The sequence below is a fragment of the Musca autumnalis genome, unplaced genomic scaffold (assembly GCF_047663935.1).
Source record: "Musca autumnalis isolate F117 unplaced genomic scaffold, ASM4766393v1 scaffold_5, whole genome shotgun sequence".
In the NCBI taxonomy this organism is placed as follows: Eukaryota; Metazoa; Arthropoda; class Insecta; order Diptera; family Muscidae; genus Musca; species Musca autumnalis.
In genome coordinates this window covers 49,720,799-49,736,095 of record NW_027412088.1, presented here as the reverse complement: position 1 = coordinate 49,736,095, position 15,297 = coordinate 49,720,799, and the positions used below count along the sequence as shown (strand labels likewise).

At 37.8% G+C, this 15,297-nt stretch overlaps 1 protein-coding gene across 1 annotated transcript; it reads right to left on the bottom strand.

Annotated features, from left to right (window-relative positions):
- LOC141405247 (acyl-coenzyme A oxidase 1-like) lies at window positions 1–12,810 on the bottom strand. Its single transcript, XM_073989352.1, has 8 exons — window positions 12,525–12,810; window positions 6,793–6,952; window positions 1,986–2,278; window positions 1,511–1,916; window positions 939–1,445; window positions 635–740; window positions 418–573; window positions 1–348 (listed from the first exon to the last, which is right to left on the bottom strand). Exons 1-8 carry the CDS (start codon window positions 12,652–12,654, stop codon window positions 88–90), a joined length of 2,019 nt encoding a protein of 672 aa, XP_073845453.1. The 5' UTR covers window positions 12,655–12,810; the 3' UTR covers window positions 1–87.
- Window positions 12,811–15,297: the final 2,487 nt, after the last annotated feature.

The window sequence follows — 15,297 nt, the reverse complement described above, 5'->3', positions numbered from 1 at the left end:
TTCGTTACCTTGCCTTTTATTATAAAAAAGTTTCAACAAATTCATTTTAACAAAAAAATAAATAAAAAATCATTGAACAATAACAAATTACAATTTTGATTTCATGAAATTCTTCAAATGAGTATTGAACACCTCTGGTACCGATTTCTTGTTCAGTGGACTCTGCTTGGCCTCGACAAAGATGCGTTCATAAACATTGCCATCATAGGAACCCAAAGTGGATCTTAGATTTTGATCATGATGATCGAAACCATCAACAATGGCCACAGCATCGGGACGTATGGCTTTGAGGACATTTTCCAGGCGGGTTTGTAAAGCACGCAATTCAGTATCGGAAATTCTAATGACCTGCAAAAGGAAACCAAATAGAGGTCTTATTTATTAAGTAATTTTTTAGAGAAATATTTTACAACAAACCCTTAAAATTTCATTCATATGTTGCATCACATTGGTAAGCAAAAATAGCTCCAACAAATTTCCCAAGACTTTGTTGAATGCGGGATTACGGGTTTGGGCTTTGGAACCGGTGACTTCGCCCAAAAATGTGGCGGTAACAAAGCAGACACCATGTAACTGCAAAAGAATGTGGGATTAAAAGTTGGGACATTTACATTTCAAGGAGGGAAAAACTTGCCTCAGCTGCTTGGCACAACTCAATGCCGGTGTTATTGTTGGCTTCTCCTGGAGATTGACCAGCCTTAAGACGTGCGCTAAGATTTTCGTAGGCCAAACGGGTTTTGCTGTAATACAAAAAAAAAGGATTTTTTTAAGTTTCTTCTTTAATGTTTCCTTTTTAAGACGAACGCGTGTCACGATCGTGACACTAAACCAAAAATAAATTGTTAAGTACTTAGTCGTCACGTATGTGCTTTGCTGTTGTTGTTTAGTGTCACGATCTTGACACGCGTTCATCTGTACCTTATTTATGAATTACTTACTTGGCTGAGGTAAATTGTAAAATTTCAATTATATTTTCCCACGATCCGGTCCATTTGGGTGCATGTTTTTGCCTAATAGCCTCCTGCAAATAGCTTACACTGGGTAGTACAGGCTTACCAGTCAAGGCTGTCTTATAGGTCTTCATTAGGAAACGGGCAACTTGTAATAACAAAACTGTGTTCTCCCCCTCATAGGTGCACGAAGCTGTTGCATCGGAATACAAATAACCCAAATTGCTAGAAGCCAAATAACCATGGCCACCACAGGCCAAACGCAAAGTTTCAACGCCAGCCATGGCGGTTTTCGAGCACAACACCTTCATGGCACATGACAGGACATGCATCTCTGGCAAACTGGCAAATTCACCTTGCTTAATTTCCTCCGAAGTTTGATAATACAATTCCAGCAATTTATCCGAAGCCAAGTAATAGGCAATGCTGTTGGCTATTTCAGGGAATAATTTCTTTTGTTGTGTTAGATGGTCAATAATTTGGGGTTCAGGTTCTCTACAAAAAAAAAAAAACGATTAGACTTGCCTTAATTTCTTAACATGGAAACCCTAAAAACTTACTTAGGATTAATGGGACTCTGTCTTCTCACAGCCGAATAACGCGTGGCAATGGTGGCCGATTGCGATAAAATCAAAGAAATATTACGCACAATAAAGCAGCGGGCAAACACCATGGTAAAATAGGTCAATACGGCAGCTGGACTCTCTTCAAAGGTACCATCACGATGGACCTTGGCATTACGCATCAACATGTTGGTGCGTGGTATGCGTACATTTTTCAAACCCAAGAAACCATTGTTGACCCCGGCAAATCCCATTCTCTTACCGATATCACCAATATCAATGCCCGGCAAAGGCATGTGGGTCTCTGCATCACGCAAGGGTACCAAGAACATGGCCACACCCTTTGACATGCCATCTATATAGAGATTTGCCGCCACAATACAGAAATTGGCAGAATGACCCACTGTAAACAAAATTTATTTAATTAGTAGAAGTTACCCTTACACTTCGCCGCCTGCCACCTAATACTTACATCCTCCAGGCCACCATTTGTATGACGATAAATTTGGCGTATTCAATACAAATTCATCAGTCTCACGATCAAAATCAGCACGAGTTTCCAAACCCTTCAAATAGGTTCCATGACCCAATTCCGTTTGAGCATAGGCTCCGCCAATGCGCAACTCCTGGGCTGGTTTGCCAAATTTTTCAAATTGTTCATCGGTACCCTGTTTGCGAATACAATCGACAACCATGGCAAAGTGTACAGCAAATGGATTACCGGCTGGAATGGCACCCCACACTACAGGGTCGATCATCATGGTACTGCAATTAACATCAAAACAGAATGCAAATAATTCTCAATCACTTTTTGCATATTTTATTTAAACAGAGATCAGAAAAAAGGAAGAAAACACAAAGAGAAACATAAGCACTTGTTACTCATTTTCCACAATATTCAGCTCCGAAATACTCACTCGAATTCGAGTAGAGAGTGAAACTTGCTCGAATTCGAGCGGAAGTACTCCTGCGAGTAGAAAAAAAGAACTTAAGTATATTCTATTTTTATATGCCACTCGAATAAGAGCGCATATGCTTTGCTCGTTTTCGAGTGGGAGCAAAATCAAGCAGTTTCTTCTCTTGCCGAGTACCCTTTGTTTTCTTTGATTTATTTTTAAGTTTGGGTATTATCTCAATCCATAATTATCAACGAAACAAAACAAGTAAAAAAGTATCAGTCGGCTTTGCCGACAGATATATACCCTCAGCCAATGTGAAGTGAAAGGTCTCTTCAGAATTTTGTGGCCCTTTTTGGACATTTGAACTTGCCGACAAATATGTGGATTAGAAATTAACTGCACTAAGACACAAATGTTGTACTTTTGTGGGGGAGGTACCCTTTGGGAGGACCGATATGGGCTACCTTAGACGTTAAACTAAATTTTGACAAAATATTAGGAGATCCAAAGTTTGGACCAAATTGGTTGCCCCATTCAAGTGATATCGTCCTAGCATTTTAGAGAAATTTTTTTGAACAGTTCGAGAGTTATCGTGCTCTCCGAACGCCACATATGGTGACATAGAGGTTTTTACACCTTTCGGGCTGTTTTCACAAGAAATATAGACTTGCCCCTGAAAAAACTTTTACCACCGTAATGGAGGTAGCGAATACAAATCGCTTCAACAAAAATCAAAGTGATTCGAGAGCAGGTCTTAAAGTGAACTTATGCGAAATTTTGTGCGAGATGTACCAGAAGGAGTAGACAAATATAGTCCATATTCGAACCTGATCTATATCTGGTAGATATATTAGGATGTGCAAAGTATGGATTACATCGGTCACTCCCTTCAAGAGTGCGCACAATTTTTCGGAACATTTTTGAACTTTTGTGGGGCAGGTACCTGAAGGAGTGGACCGATATGGCTTATCTTCGAATTTAAACTATGTTTGAACAAAATATTACGAAGACCAAATTTTGGACCGAATCGGCAGATCCGATCGAGAATTATCTTGCGCTCCAACCACTACATACGGTGTCATAGGGGCTTTTTGCAATCTTCAGGCTATTTTCTCAGGAAGTATAGACTTGCTCCTGATGAAACTTGTACCGTCGTATGGGAGGCAGTGAATACAAGTTGCTGCAACAAAAATCAAAGCGATTCGAGAGCTGGCCCTAATCTGAACTTGTCCGAAATTTTGTATGGGAGGTACCCAAAGGAGTGGACCAATTAAGTCCATATTAAAACCACATCTAAGTCTGGTAGAATTTGTACGATGTGTAAAGTATGGATCAAATCGGTTACTTCCTTCAATAGTTATCGTGCGCGCAAATTTTCCGAACATGTTCGAACTTTTGTGGGGGAGGTACCGGAAGGAGTGGACCGATATAGCCCATCTTCGAACATAAACGAAGTTTGGGCAAAATATTACGGAGGCCAAATTTTTGACCGAATCGGTTCATCCATTCGGTTCATTATTGTGCGCACAAATTTTCCGAACATTTTCGAACTTTTGTGGGGGAGGTACCGGGAGGAGTGGATCGATTTAACCCATCTTCGAACTTAAACTAAGTTTGGACAAATTATTACGAAAGCCAAATTTTGGACCAAATCGGTTCATCCGTTTGAGAGTAATCGTGCGCACCAGCCAGCCAGACATCGACTCCAAATTGCCTGAAACGGATTTCGTCCAAACATACTTGGGGTCTAAAACATTATTTCGATGAGGCACGTTAGCATAAATTCTGAGGTATAAACATTTTTGGCCAGATAGATGAGATCGTAAACAGCTGCAGAACTCCATCGAGAAAGGCACGAAAAAAGTGGGAGGACATTTAAGTGGGTCATCGTATAATTTTTGGACCAGTATGCCAAGAAGCATGGACTGGTTCACGAAAAACATAATATCGCTGTAAACAGGACCACAACGAACCGGATCGGTATACATTTCAAACTGCAGTTAGACACAAATGTTGAACTTTTTTGGGAGGAGAGAACCGATATGGTCCATTTTAGAAGTTAAACTAACTTTGGACAAAATATTAGGGGATCTAAAGTTTGGACAAAAATTGGTGCATACCATTTTAGAGGCATTTCTTTAAATATTTGAGGGAAGTACCGGAAATTATGGGCCGGTCCCATCTTCGAACTGAAACTATGTTTGGACAAAATATGACGAAGCACAAATGTTGGAACAAATTGTTTGATCAGTTCGAGAGTTATCGTGCTCTGTCATAAGGGGTTTTTACACCTTTCAGGCTGTTTTCCCAAGAAGTATGGAATTACCCCCGAAAACATTTTTATCGTCGTAATTGAGGCAACGAATGCAAGTTGCTTCAGCAAAAATCAAACTGATTCAAGAGCAGGTCTTAAAGTGAACTTATCCGAAATTTTGTGTGGGAGGTACCGGAAGGAGTGAACAAATATAGTCCATATTCGAACCTGATCTATACCTAGTAGATATATACGGATGTATAATGTATGGACCAAATCGGTCACAAATCGGTCAGGAGTGGGCCGATATTGTTTATTTTCGAACTTGAACTAAGTTTGGACCGAAACGGCAGATCCGTTTAAAATGTCTGAAATTTGGTACTTAGTCTTCGTTGGGGGGTATAAAACTTTTCCCTTAAATTTTTCGGTACAGGTACACGTTTTCATATAGAACCATAGAACGGTACCTCCCGATATTCGGTATTTTGAAAGTTGTGGCCCCAAAAACCCACTGAAATGGCTGAAATTCGATATTTAGTCTACGTTGGAGGTAAAAACCTTTCAGACTGAAATTCGTCGTTATAGGTCCGCACCTTCGTATACCCCCCTGGAACGGTTCCACTCAATGTTCGGTATTTTTAAGGTTATGACCTCAATATTCCACCAAATGGCTGAAATTCGGTATTTAGTTTTCGTTGGGGTATACAGCTTACCACCTGAAATTCCTAGGTATAGGTTCACGGTAACTCTCAATTTTCGGCATGTTGAATGTTATGGCCTCAATATTCCACCGAATTGCTGAAATTCGGTATTTAGTCTTCGTTGGGGGTATACAACTTTCCATCTGAAATGGTATGCACACCCGCCTTGCACGCTAAAGGCCGTGGGATCGATTCCCAGGCAACATTAAATTTTCAACGGTCGCAAAATACGCCTCAGTAATGTTGGCGACATTTTCTGAGTATTTCAGCCATGTAAAACTTCTCTACAACAGGTGTCGTAAGACACGCCGTTCGGACTCGGCAATAAACAGTAGGGAGAGAAGTCTCCCTTGTCCTATCTGGGATGTTTTTGGAACAATTGTAAAGGTTTTGGCCTCAATATTCCACCGATATGGCTGCAATTTGGTACTAAGTCTTCGTTGGGGGTATAAAATTATCATCTGAAATTTGTAGGTATTGGTCCACGCCTTTATATAGCCTCTATAGAACGGTACCACACGATTTTCAGTGAAATTTGGTATTTAGTCTTTGTTGGGGGTATAAAACTGTCCACCTGAAATTTGTAGGTATAGGCCCACGAATGTATATAAGCCCCATAGAACTAAACCTCACGATTTTCGGTATTTTGAAGGTTGTGGCTTCAATATTTCACCGAAATAGCTGAAATTTGATACTTAGTCTTCGTTGAGGGTATAAAACTTTCCCCTTAAATTTGTCGGTGCCTTCATATAGCCCCATAGAACGGTACCTCCCGCTTTTTGGTATTGTAAAGGTTGTGGCCCCCACCAAAATGGCTGAAATTCGGTATTTAGTCTACGTTGGAGGTAAAAACTTTTCCGACTGAAATTTGTAGGTATAGGTCTACGCCTTCATATAGCCCCCATAGAACGGTACCTCCCGATTTTCGGTATTTTGAAGGTTGTGGCCCCAACAACCCACCGAAATGGCTGGAATTCGGTATTTAGTCTACGTTGGAGATAAAAACTTTTCTGACTGAAATTCGTCGTTATAGACACACGTTTCGAAGTAGCTCCTATAGAACGGTACCTCCCGATTTTCGTAATTCTGAAGGTTGTGACGTCCATATCTCACCGAAAGACCCAAATTTGTTATTTAGTCTTCCATAGGGTTATAAAATTATCAGAATTATCAGTATGGGTCCACATCTTCCCCTATTAGAAGCGTACCTCTTGATATTCTGTATTTTGAAGGTTTTAGCCACATTACTCGTATCTTACCGAAAAATCGGAAATTTGTTATTTAGTCATCTTTCCGCCAGAAATTTGTCGGTATAGAATTTTTTAGATTTCTTTTTTGTATATTTTTCTCGCAGAAAGTGTATAAAGTGTGTCTATTGGACAAAAGCCGTTGTGCAACATCTGTAAATAAATACATTTTACTTACGGCCAAATATCATCGCCGCCTGGGTTAAGTTCCTCTTGCAATTTACGCAATTTCTTCGCTAGTCTTATGAAATCATGAATGGTTGCAGTGTAAATATCTTCATGTGACAAATCTTGAAATCTTTTAGAATTTTCATCCATATCATCAAAAACATAGGATTCTGAAATAGAACAAATAAAAATACGAAAAATGTAAAATAAGAATAATTGAAGATTGTTTTACATGAATCAATTTCTCTCATATCAAACATGGTAGAACAAACAAGGTAAAGTGAATACTACAACAAATACAACTCAACAACAACCACATAGAAATTTGATTTTTTTATTTTTTTTTATTTTTTTAGTGTCTATAAATTATTGGAATTTAAGAAACTAATATTTTTCACTTTTGATTGAATATTTTGAAAAACATGAATGTAAATTTGTTCCGTTTTCAACTTGCATGTTTCCATATCATTCCACTAAATCTATAATTTCCCACAGAAATTAGAATTCTTACAAAAATGTTTGGGGTTGCTGGAAATTCATTGAAGAAGGAGAAGGTGTTTGAATCTTTTCTTTATGAAATCAAAAAACCCATATTTACTATGGATTTAGCTTTTTCAAATTTAACAGAATATCACACATATTGACAAATGTTGTCCCGCCTCCATAAGCGGGAGGCGCTCACTAGTCATTTCAGTGGGATATCGTACAACTGTTGGTCCAGTATGCTAGGAAACATGGACTTGTCCACTAAAAACATGATATGGCTGTAAACAGGACCACAAAGAATATCGGTATAAATTTGCAAAGGACACTTGGACCCAAATGTTGAACTTTTGTGAGGGAGGTATCCCAAGGAGAGGACCGTTATGGGCCATTTTAGAAGTTAAACTAAGTTTGGACAAAATATGACGAAGGCCAAGTTTTAGACCAAATCGGTTTATCGTGCGCATAATTTTTCCGAATATTTTTGGGGTAGGTACCTGAAGGAGTGAACCGATATGGCTTATCTTCGAACTTAAACTAAGTTTGGACAAAATATTGTGGCCAAATTTTGGATCGAATCGGCAGATCCACTACACACGGTGTCGTAGGGGTTTTTTGAACCTTTCAGGCTATTTTCTCTGGAGGTATGGTTTTGTCCCTGATGAAACTTGTACCGCCGTGTGGGGGGCCGTGAATACAAGTTGATACAACAAAAACCAAAACTATTCGAGAGCAGGTCCTAAACTGAACTTTTCCGAAACTTTGTGTGGAAGGTACCGGAAGGCGGAAACCGATTGAATCTATATTGGAACCTTATCTAAGTTTGGTAGAAATTTCACGATGTGCAAAGTATGGACCAAACCGGTTACTCCCTTCAAGAGTTATCGTGCGCACAAATTTTCCGAATTTTTTAGAACTTTTGTGGGGGAGGTACTGGAAGGAGTGGACCGATGTAACCCATCTTCGAACTTAAAGTAAGTTTGGACAAAATATTGCGAAAGCCAAATTTTGGAACAAATCGGTTCATCCGTTCAAGAGTTATTGTGCGCACCAGCCAGACAGACCGACGGACGGACATTGCTAAATCGACTCCAATTTGTCTGAAACACATTTCGTCCAAACCTATTTGAGGTCTGAATTATTTCGATGAGGCGCATTTTGCCCGTATGAAAGTGTATATACCCTCGTTAGCATAAATGCTGAGGGTATAAAAACTTCTGCACCAAATATGGTGGATATAGGTCCACGTTTTGATATAGCCCCCATATAACTCTAAGTCCCGATTTAAGGTATTTTTAAAGCTTTTAGCTACATTTTCTGACCGAATTAGCTGAAATTTGACATTTGATGTTCAAAATGAAGAATAACCTTCTCCACTAAAAATTGTCAAGATGGGTATACGTTTTGGTATAGCTCCCCCATAACGGTTCCACACGTTTAAGGTAGTTTGGAGATTTTATCTACATTTTCTGACCAACTTAGCTGCAATTTGACATTTGATGTTCCCAATGACCAAAAATACTTATCTATACAAAATTATTAAAATAGGCCTACCGAATTTTGGTATTTTGATTATTATCTAACCGAAATTTGACATGTGGTTCTCGGTGATCTTGAAACTTCTCCACCTAAAATTGCCAATATAGGCCCACGTTTTGTTGTAGGCCCCTATATAACGGTACCATCCGATTTAAGATATTTTGATGCTTTTAGCTACATTTTTTGATCGAATTAGCTGAAATTTTACATTTGAGGTCCTCAAAGACCAAAAAACTTATCCACTAAAAATTACCATAACGCAAAACCCCTATTTTCGGTATTTTGATGCTTTTCCGTACAATTTTTGAGCGAACAAACTAAAATTTGACATTTGGGGTTATCAGTGATCTCAAAACTTGTCCACTAAAAATTGTAAAGATAGGTGCACGTTTTGGTATGGCCCCCTTATAACGGTACCTTCCGATTTAGAGAATTTTGGGGATTTTAGCTGAATTTGTGGACCTAACTAGCTGTAATTTGATATTTGAGGTATTCAGTGTTCCCGAATATAGGCCCATGTTTTGGAATAGCCTCATTTTAGCTAAAATTTTTAACCGAACTATGTGTAATTGTAGCCGGTACCCCCTCTTCATAAGCTAAAAAAGTCACAACTTTGGATCTCCTAATATTTAGTCTAAATGTAGTTTTACTTCAGAAATGGTCCATATCGGTCTTCTTCTTAGGGTACCTCCCCCACAAAAGTTCAAAAAATTTAGAATCTCTTCAAATGTCCTTTGGAAAATTTACCAATGCTACCTGTTTAAGCGATATGGGCAAGTCCATTCTTCCTGAAATAGTGGTCCAAAAGCTGGTGGGCATAAGTATCTATCGAAGGGAATAACTACCAAAAGTAAGATACCCTTCCAAAATGGACTATGTCGGTCCATTACTTCAAGTACATCTTCCAATACCAACAACCACAACACTTTTGAGTTTCAAACCAAAAAGGACCACAAAATCTGCGTAGCCGGTATTAGATTGATGATTAAAAGTTTCAATTCACACAGGCTGGGGCTGTCGGCATAGCCGACTGATATTTTTTACAAGGATTTTTACAGGACCAAGGTACAGTTTAACATTATTAATTATAGTTTTTTAGACAAATGGGCATATTTTAAATATATTAGTTTTTATTTGAGTTATATGAGATTTAGGAGTATTGGTTTTAACTTTTAAACAAATTCTACATTTTTTAAAACAAAATTTACAAACAACAGGTAAGAATGGCGTCAAGTTCTGCCAGGCCGAACTTGTTATACCCTCCACCACGAGTTGTATTGAAGTAAAATGGAGCAATCAGTTTCCCTTCCTTTATGAAGAAGACTAAATACCAAATTTAAGCAAGTTCAGTAAAACAATGTGGCTAACCTTCAAAATACCGAAATTCGGGAGGTACCGCTCGATAGGAGCTATATAAAAACGTCGATCTATATCTACAAATTTCTGGCGGAAAGTTTTTAGACTTAAAGAAGACTAAATGCCAAATTTCCGATTTTTCAGTAAAATCTCCAAAATGCCGAAAATCAAGACCTACGCTTCTATGGGGAATATAGGAACCCCCAAACCTATACTGATAATTCTATACTGGAATATTTTATAACCCCATGGAAGAATAACTAACAAATTTCAGTCTTTCTGTGGCATATTGACTTCACAACCTTCATAATTACGAAAATGTTGAGGCACCGTTACAGGGGGGCTATATCGAAACGTGGACCTATACCGACGAATTTCAATCAGAAAGGCTCTTACCTCCAACAAAGACTAAATACCAAATTTCAGCCATTTCGGTCGTTTGCTGTGGCCACAACCTTCAAAATACCGAAAATCGGTACGTACCGTTCTACGGGGGCTATATGAAGGCGTGGACCTATACCGACAAATTTCTGGGAGAGTGTTTTATACCCCCAACGAAGACTGAGTACCAACTTTCAGCCATTTCGGTGTGATAACGAGGCTAACACCTTCAAAATACCTTAAGGTGGTGGTACCGTTCTATGATGGCTATATGAAGGCGTGAACCTATACTGACAAATTTCATATGGAACGTTTAATACCCCAAATAAAGACCAAATACCAAATTTCAGCCATTTCTATGGAATATTGAGGCCACAACATTCAAAACATCGAAAATCGGGAGGTACGTTCCATGGGGGCTATATGAAGGCGTGAACCTATACCGACAAATTTCATAGGGAACGTTTCATACCCCAAATTAAGACCAAATACCAAATTTCAGCCATTTCGGTCGTTTGCTGTGGCCACAACCTTCAAAATACCGAAAATCGGTAGGTACCGTTCCATGGGGGCTATATGAAGGAGTGGACTTATACCGACAAATTTCTGGGAAAATGTTTTATACCCCAACGAAGACTAAGTACCAAATTTCAGCCATTTCGGGGTGATAATGAGGCTAAAACCTTCAAAATACCGAAAATCTGGTGGTACCGTTCTATGGGGGCTATATTAAAACGTGGACCGATATAGCCCATTTGCAACATCGAACATCCTAGTAGTAATAGAAACTTCTATACCAAATCATAAATCTCTATCTTAAAAATTGCGAGCTGTATCTCGATTTCAACAGACGAACGGACGGACAGACGGACGTGGTTATATCGACTTAGAATTGTACCCTGATCAAGAATATATATACTTTATAGTGTGTCCGATGAATATTTCGATGTGTTACAAACTGAATGACAAATTTAAAAATTATTTAATACATTGGAACCTATGAAAAACTCAAAAACACTCATATTTTGATGCAAAATATGAAAAATACCCAACATTTTAGCTTTGACCTTGAATTCCTCCGCAAATAATAGACCTAATTTGATGGCTTTTGATGCATCGGAAAAAACAATTTTGAACCACTGTGCGACGTTGTTTTGGCTCAAAATTTAGAAATTTAGTTAAAAATCGAAGAGCACACCAAAACACGAATAACTTTTTATCTGACAAAAAAAAAACAAACTGACAATCCAAAATGCCTGTTTTCATTACATTGTAATGGGTCAGGCGGCTATCTACACAATAATACAAATACATCTAATTTATCTTCTCATGTATGCTTTAACTGGTGCATCGTGTTATGTACATAGGTATCCCGATGTTAACTTTACCCCCACGAACATTTTTTGAAGTGCTCATAAAGAATATGTTTGATTATAGTAAACTCGGAATCTTATCGAAGCTAAGAAACTTATCAAAAATTATTTTGGCAACAAATGTAATCAAATCAATTTCCATATTTGTAGAACTGGCAATTTTCTACAGAAGAAAATGCAACGAAATCCAAGATGTATTTTTATCTTTAAAGAGTGTTTAATTTGAATAAGTTCAAAATAAATAATTCCGTGGTTATCACTCTCAAGTTGAAACATAAAAATAGCATTTTCCATAGTGTTCTAATCTGTCACCATACTCTACACAGCATTTCTAACTTTTCATTTTGTCAGCTTAAACTCAAAAAGTCCAAATGCGTCCACCAAACTTTAGTTTATATTATCCAAACATTTTTAAAGATTAGATTTCAAAATACTGTTTGCCGACAACTTTTTTACTGTTAATCGATAATTCACTTACTATAATTCGCAACATACATATGTATAAGGCAAAATGGGATTGTTTATAAAAAAACATATATTTACACATTTCCATACAAAAAAACATTAATTTCATATAACAAATGTTTAAAAAACGTTAATCTTAATTTACCTAAAAATCGCTTAAATTTTAATTTCTCTTCACCGCCATGCCACCACAAGGCAAAATCTTCCGAATTAAAGGAGGCATTATTTCGTTCTTTTTGTAAATCGGGATTAACTGTTTTGGGAATAACGCTCATTTTGTTTTATTTCTTTAATTTAAAATAATGTTAAAAAACAGACTATCGACACACCAACCCGTCAAACACAAACTAAATGCAAAGCAATTAGGTGAATGTCCAAGAAAGTTCAACAAAATTTAGTTGTGCTCTTTGCTCCAAGAGAAAGCTTTCTCACTATCTCGCACATATATAAAACAAAAACAACTCGGTGAACTTTTATTTGTATAAAAAATATGGCCAATACCTTATCATAATTTTCGTTTTAATTGTGACGTAAAAGTTGTAGGACCGTCATGGTGAACAGCTGATTTCTGTAGACTCCTTTCACACCATTAGAAAGCATATGAAATGTTTGTTACGTTTGTAACACAATCATAGTAATAATTTCATATTCAAATAGTAAACAAGTAAAAAAGCGTTAAGTTCGGCCAGGCCGAACTTTTTATTCCCTCCACCATAAAATATTCTGAACTAAAGCGGAATATTTATTTTCTTTTCTGTCCAAAATTTTAGGCGGTGATATTTTTATTATACCTAAAAAAGGTAAAACAAAAATCATATAAAAATGTCTTCAATCGGTCGGTACCTTTACAGATAGTTCCGTCAAAAACTGTAGCTAAAAACCTCAAAATACCGAAAATCGGTAGATACAGTTATATGAAGGATATACCAAAACATGGACCTTTGTGCACAGCTTTTGGTGGAAATATTTTGTGATCACTGGGAACCTCAACTGTCAAATTACGGGTAGCTTGGTTAAAAATTGCAGCTAAAATCCTCAAAATACCGAAAATCGGGAGTTACAGTTATATGGGGGCTATACCAAAACATGGACCTATGTTGACAGTTTTCGGTGGATAACTTTCATGACTACTGAGAATCTCAAATGTCAAATTACAGCTGGTTCAGTTCGAAATTGTAGCTAAAATCCTCAAAATACCTAAAATCGTGAGGTATCATTATAACGGAACTTTACTAAAACATGGACCTATGTTAACGATTTTTTGTGGAGAACTTTCGTGGCCACTGAGAATTTCAAATGTCAAATTACAGTTAGTTCGGTTAAAAAATTTAGCTAAAATACTAAAAATATCTAAAATCGGGAGGTACGGTTATATGGGGGCTATACCAAACCATGTACCTATGTTGACGATTTTTGGTGGAGAACTTTCGAGACCACTGAGGATCTCAAAGGTCACATTGCAGCTAGTTCGGTTAAAAATTGTAGCTAAAATACTAAAAATACCGAAAATCGGGAGGTACCGTTATATGCGGGGCTATACCAAAACATGGACCTTTGTTGACGGTTTTTGGTGGAGATCTTTCGTGACCACTGAGAATTTCAAATGTCAAATTACAGCTGGTTCAGTTCAAAATTGAAGCTAAAATCCTCAAAATACCGAAAATCGGGAGGTACCGTTATATGGGAGCTATATCAAAACACGAACCTATGTTGACGGTTTTTGGTGGAGATATTTTGTGACCACTAAGAACCTCAAATGTCAAATTACAGCTAGTTCGGTTAAAAATAGTAGCTAAAATTTCCAAAATATCGAAAATCGGGAGGTACCATTATATGGGGGTATAACAAAACATGGACCTATGCCGACGATTTTTGGTGGAGAACTTTCGTGACCATTGAGAATCTCAAATGTCAAATTACAGCTAAGTTGGTAAAAAATTTGAGATAAAATCCTCAAAATACCGAAAATCGGGAGGAACCAAAACATGGACCTATGTTGACGATTTTGGGTGGAGAACTTTCGTGGCCATTGAGAATCTCAAATGTCAAATTACCGGTAGTTCGGTTAAAAATTGTAGCTAAAGTACTGAACATATCGAACATCAGAAGGTACCGATATATGGGGGCTATACCAAAACATGGACCTATGTTGACGATTTTTGGTGGAGAATTTTCGTGACTACTGAGAATCTCAAATAACAAATTACAGCTAGTTCGGTTCAAAATTGTAGCTAAAATCCTCAAAATACCGAAAATCGGGAGGTACCGTTATATGGGGGCTATACCAAAACATGGACCTATGTTAACGATTTTTGGTGGTGTAGTTTTGTGTCCACTGGGAACCTCAAACGTCTAATTACAGGTAGTTCGGTCAAAAAATGTAGCTAAAATCCCCAAAATACCGAAAATCTGGAGGTGCCGTTATATGGGGGCTATACCAAAACATGGACCTATGTTGACGGTTTATGCTGGAGATATTTTGTGACCTCTAAGAACCTCAAATGTCAAATTACAGCTAAGTTGGTTAAAAATTTTAGCTGAAATCCTCAAAATACCGAAAATCGGGAGGTACCGTTATATGAGGGCTATACAATATAGCCTATCTTCGAACTTGACCTGACTATGAAAAAAAGACATTCGGATGCACAAATATAATCAATTATTGTGAACGCTAAAGTGATTACAACAGACGGACAGACGAACATGCCTATCCAGCATCATGTAGAGGGTCCACTGAAGATATGAGGAGGTTCTCAGCGCGGTATTCTGACAGGTTGCACTTATATTCGCAGACCAAACTGGCACCGCATAGCTTACCACAAACCGATCAATCGCATTATATGTGACCAAAAAGGTATCTTTATCTCAACCCCAAATGCTGCCGAGTAGGGACTTGAAGACCTTGTTAATCTGTAATG

Excerpts from the sequence above, each read along its gene's own strand:
- LOC141405247 (XM_073989352.1), bottom strand. The coding sequence starts at position 12,654 with ATGAGCGTTATTCCCAAAACAGTTAATCCCGATTTACAAAAAGAACGA. Across the intron at positions 574-634 it reads AGTTGTGCCAAGCAGCTGAG|TTACATGGTGTCTGCTTTGT; the intron begins GCAAGTTTTTCC and ends ATTCTTTTGCAG. Across the intron at positions 349-417 it reads ATATGAATGAAATTTTAAGG|GTCATTAGAATTTCCGATAC; the intron begins GTTTGTTGTAAA and ends TTCCTTTTGCAG.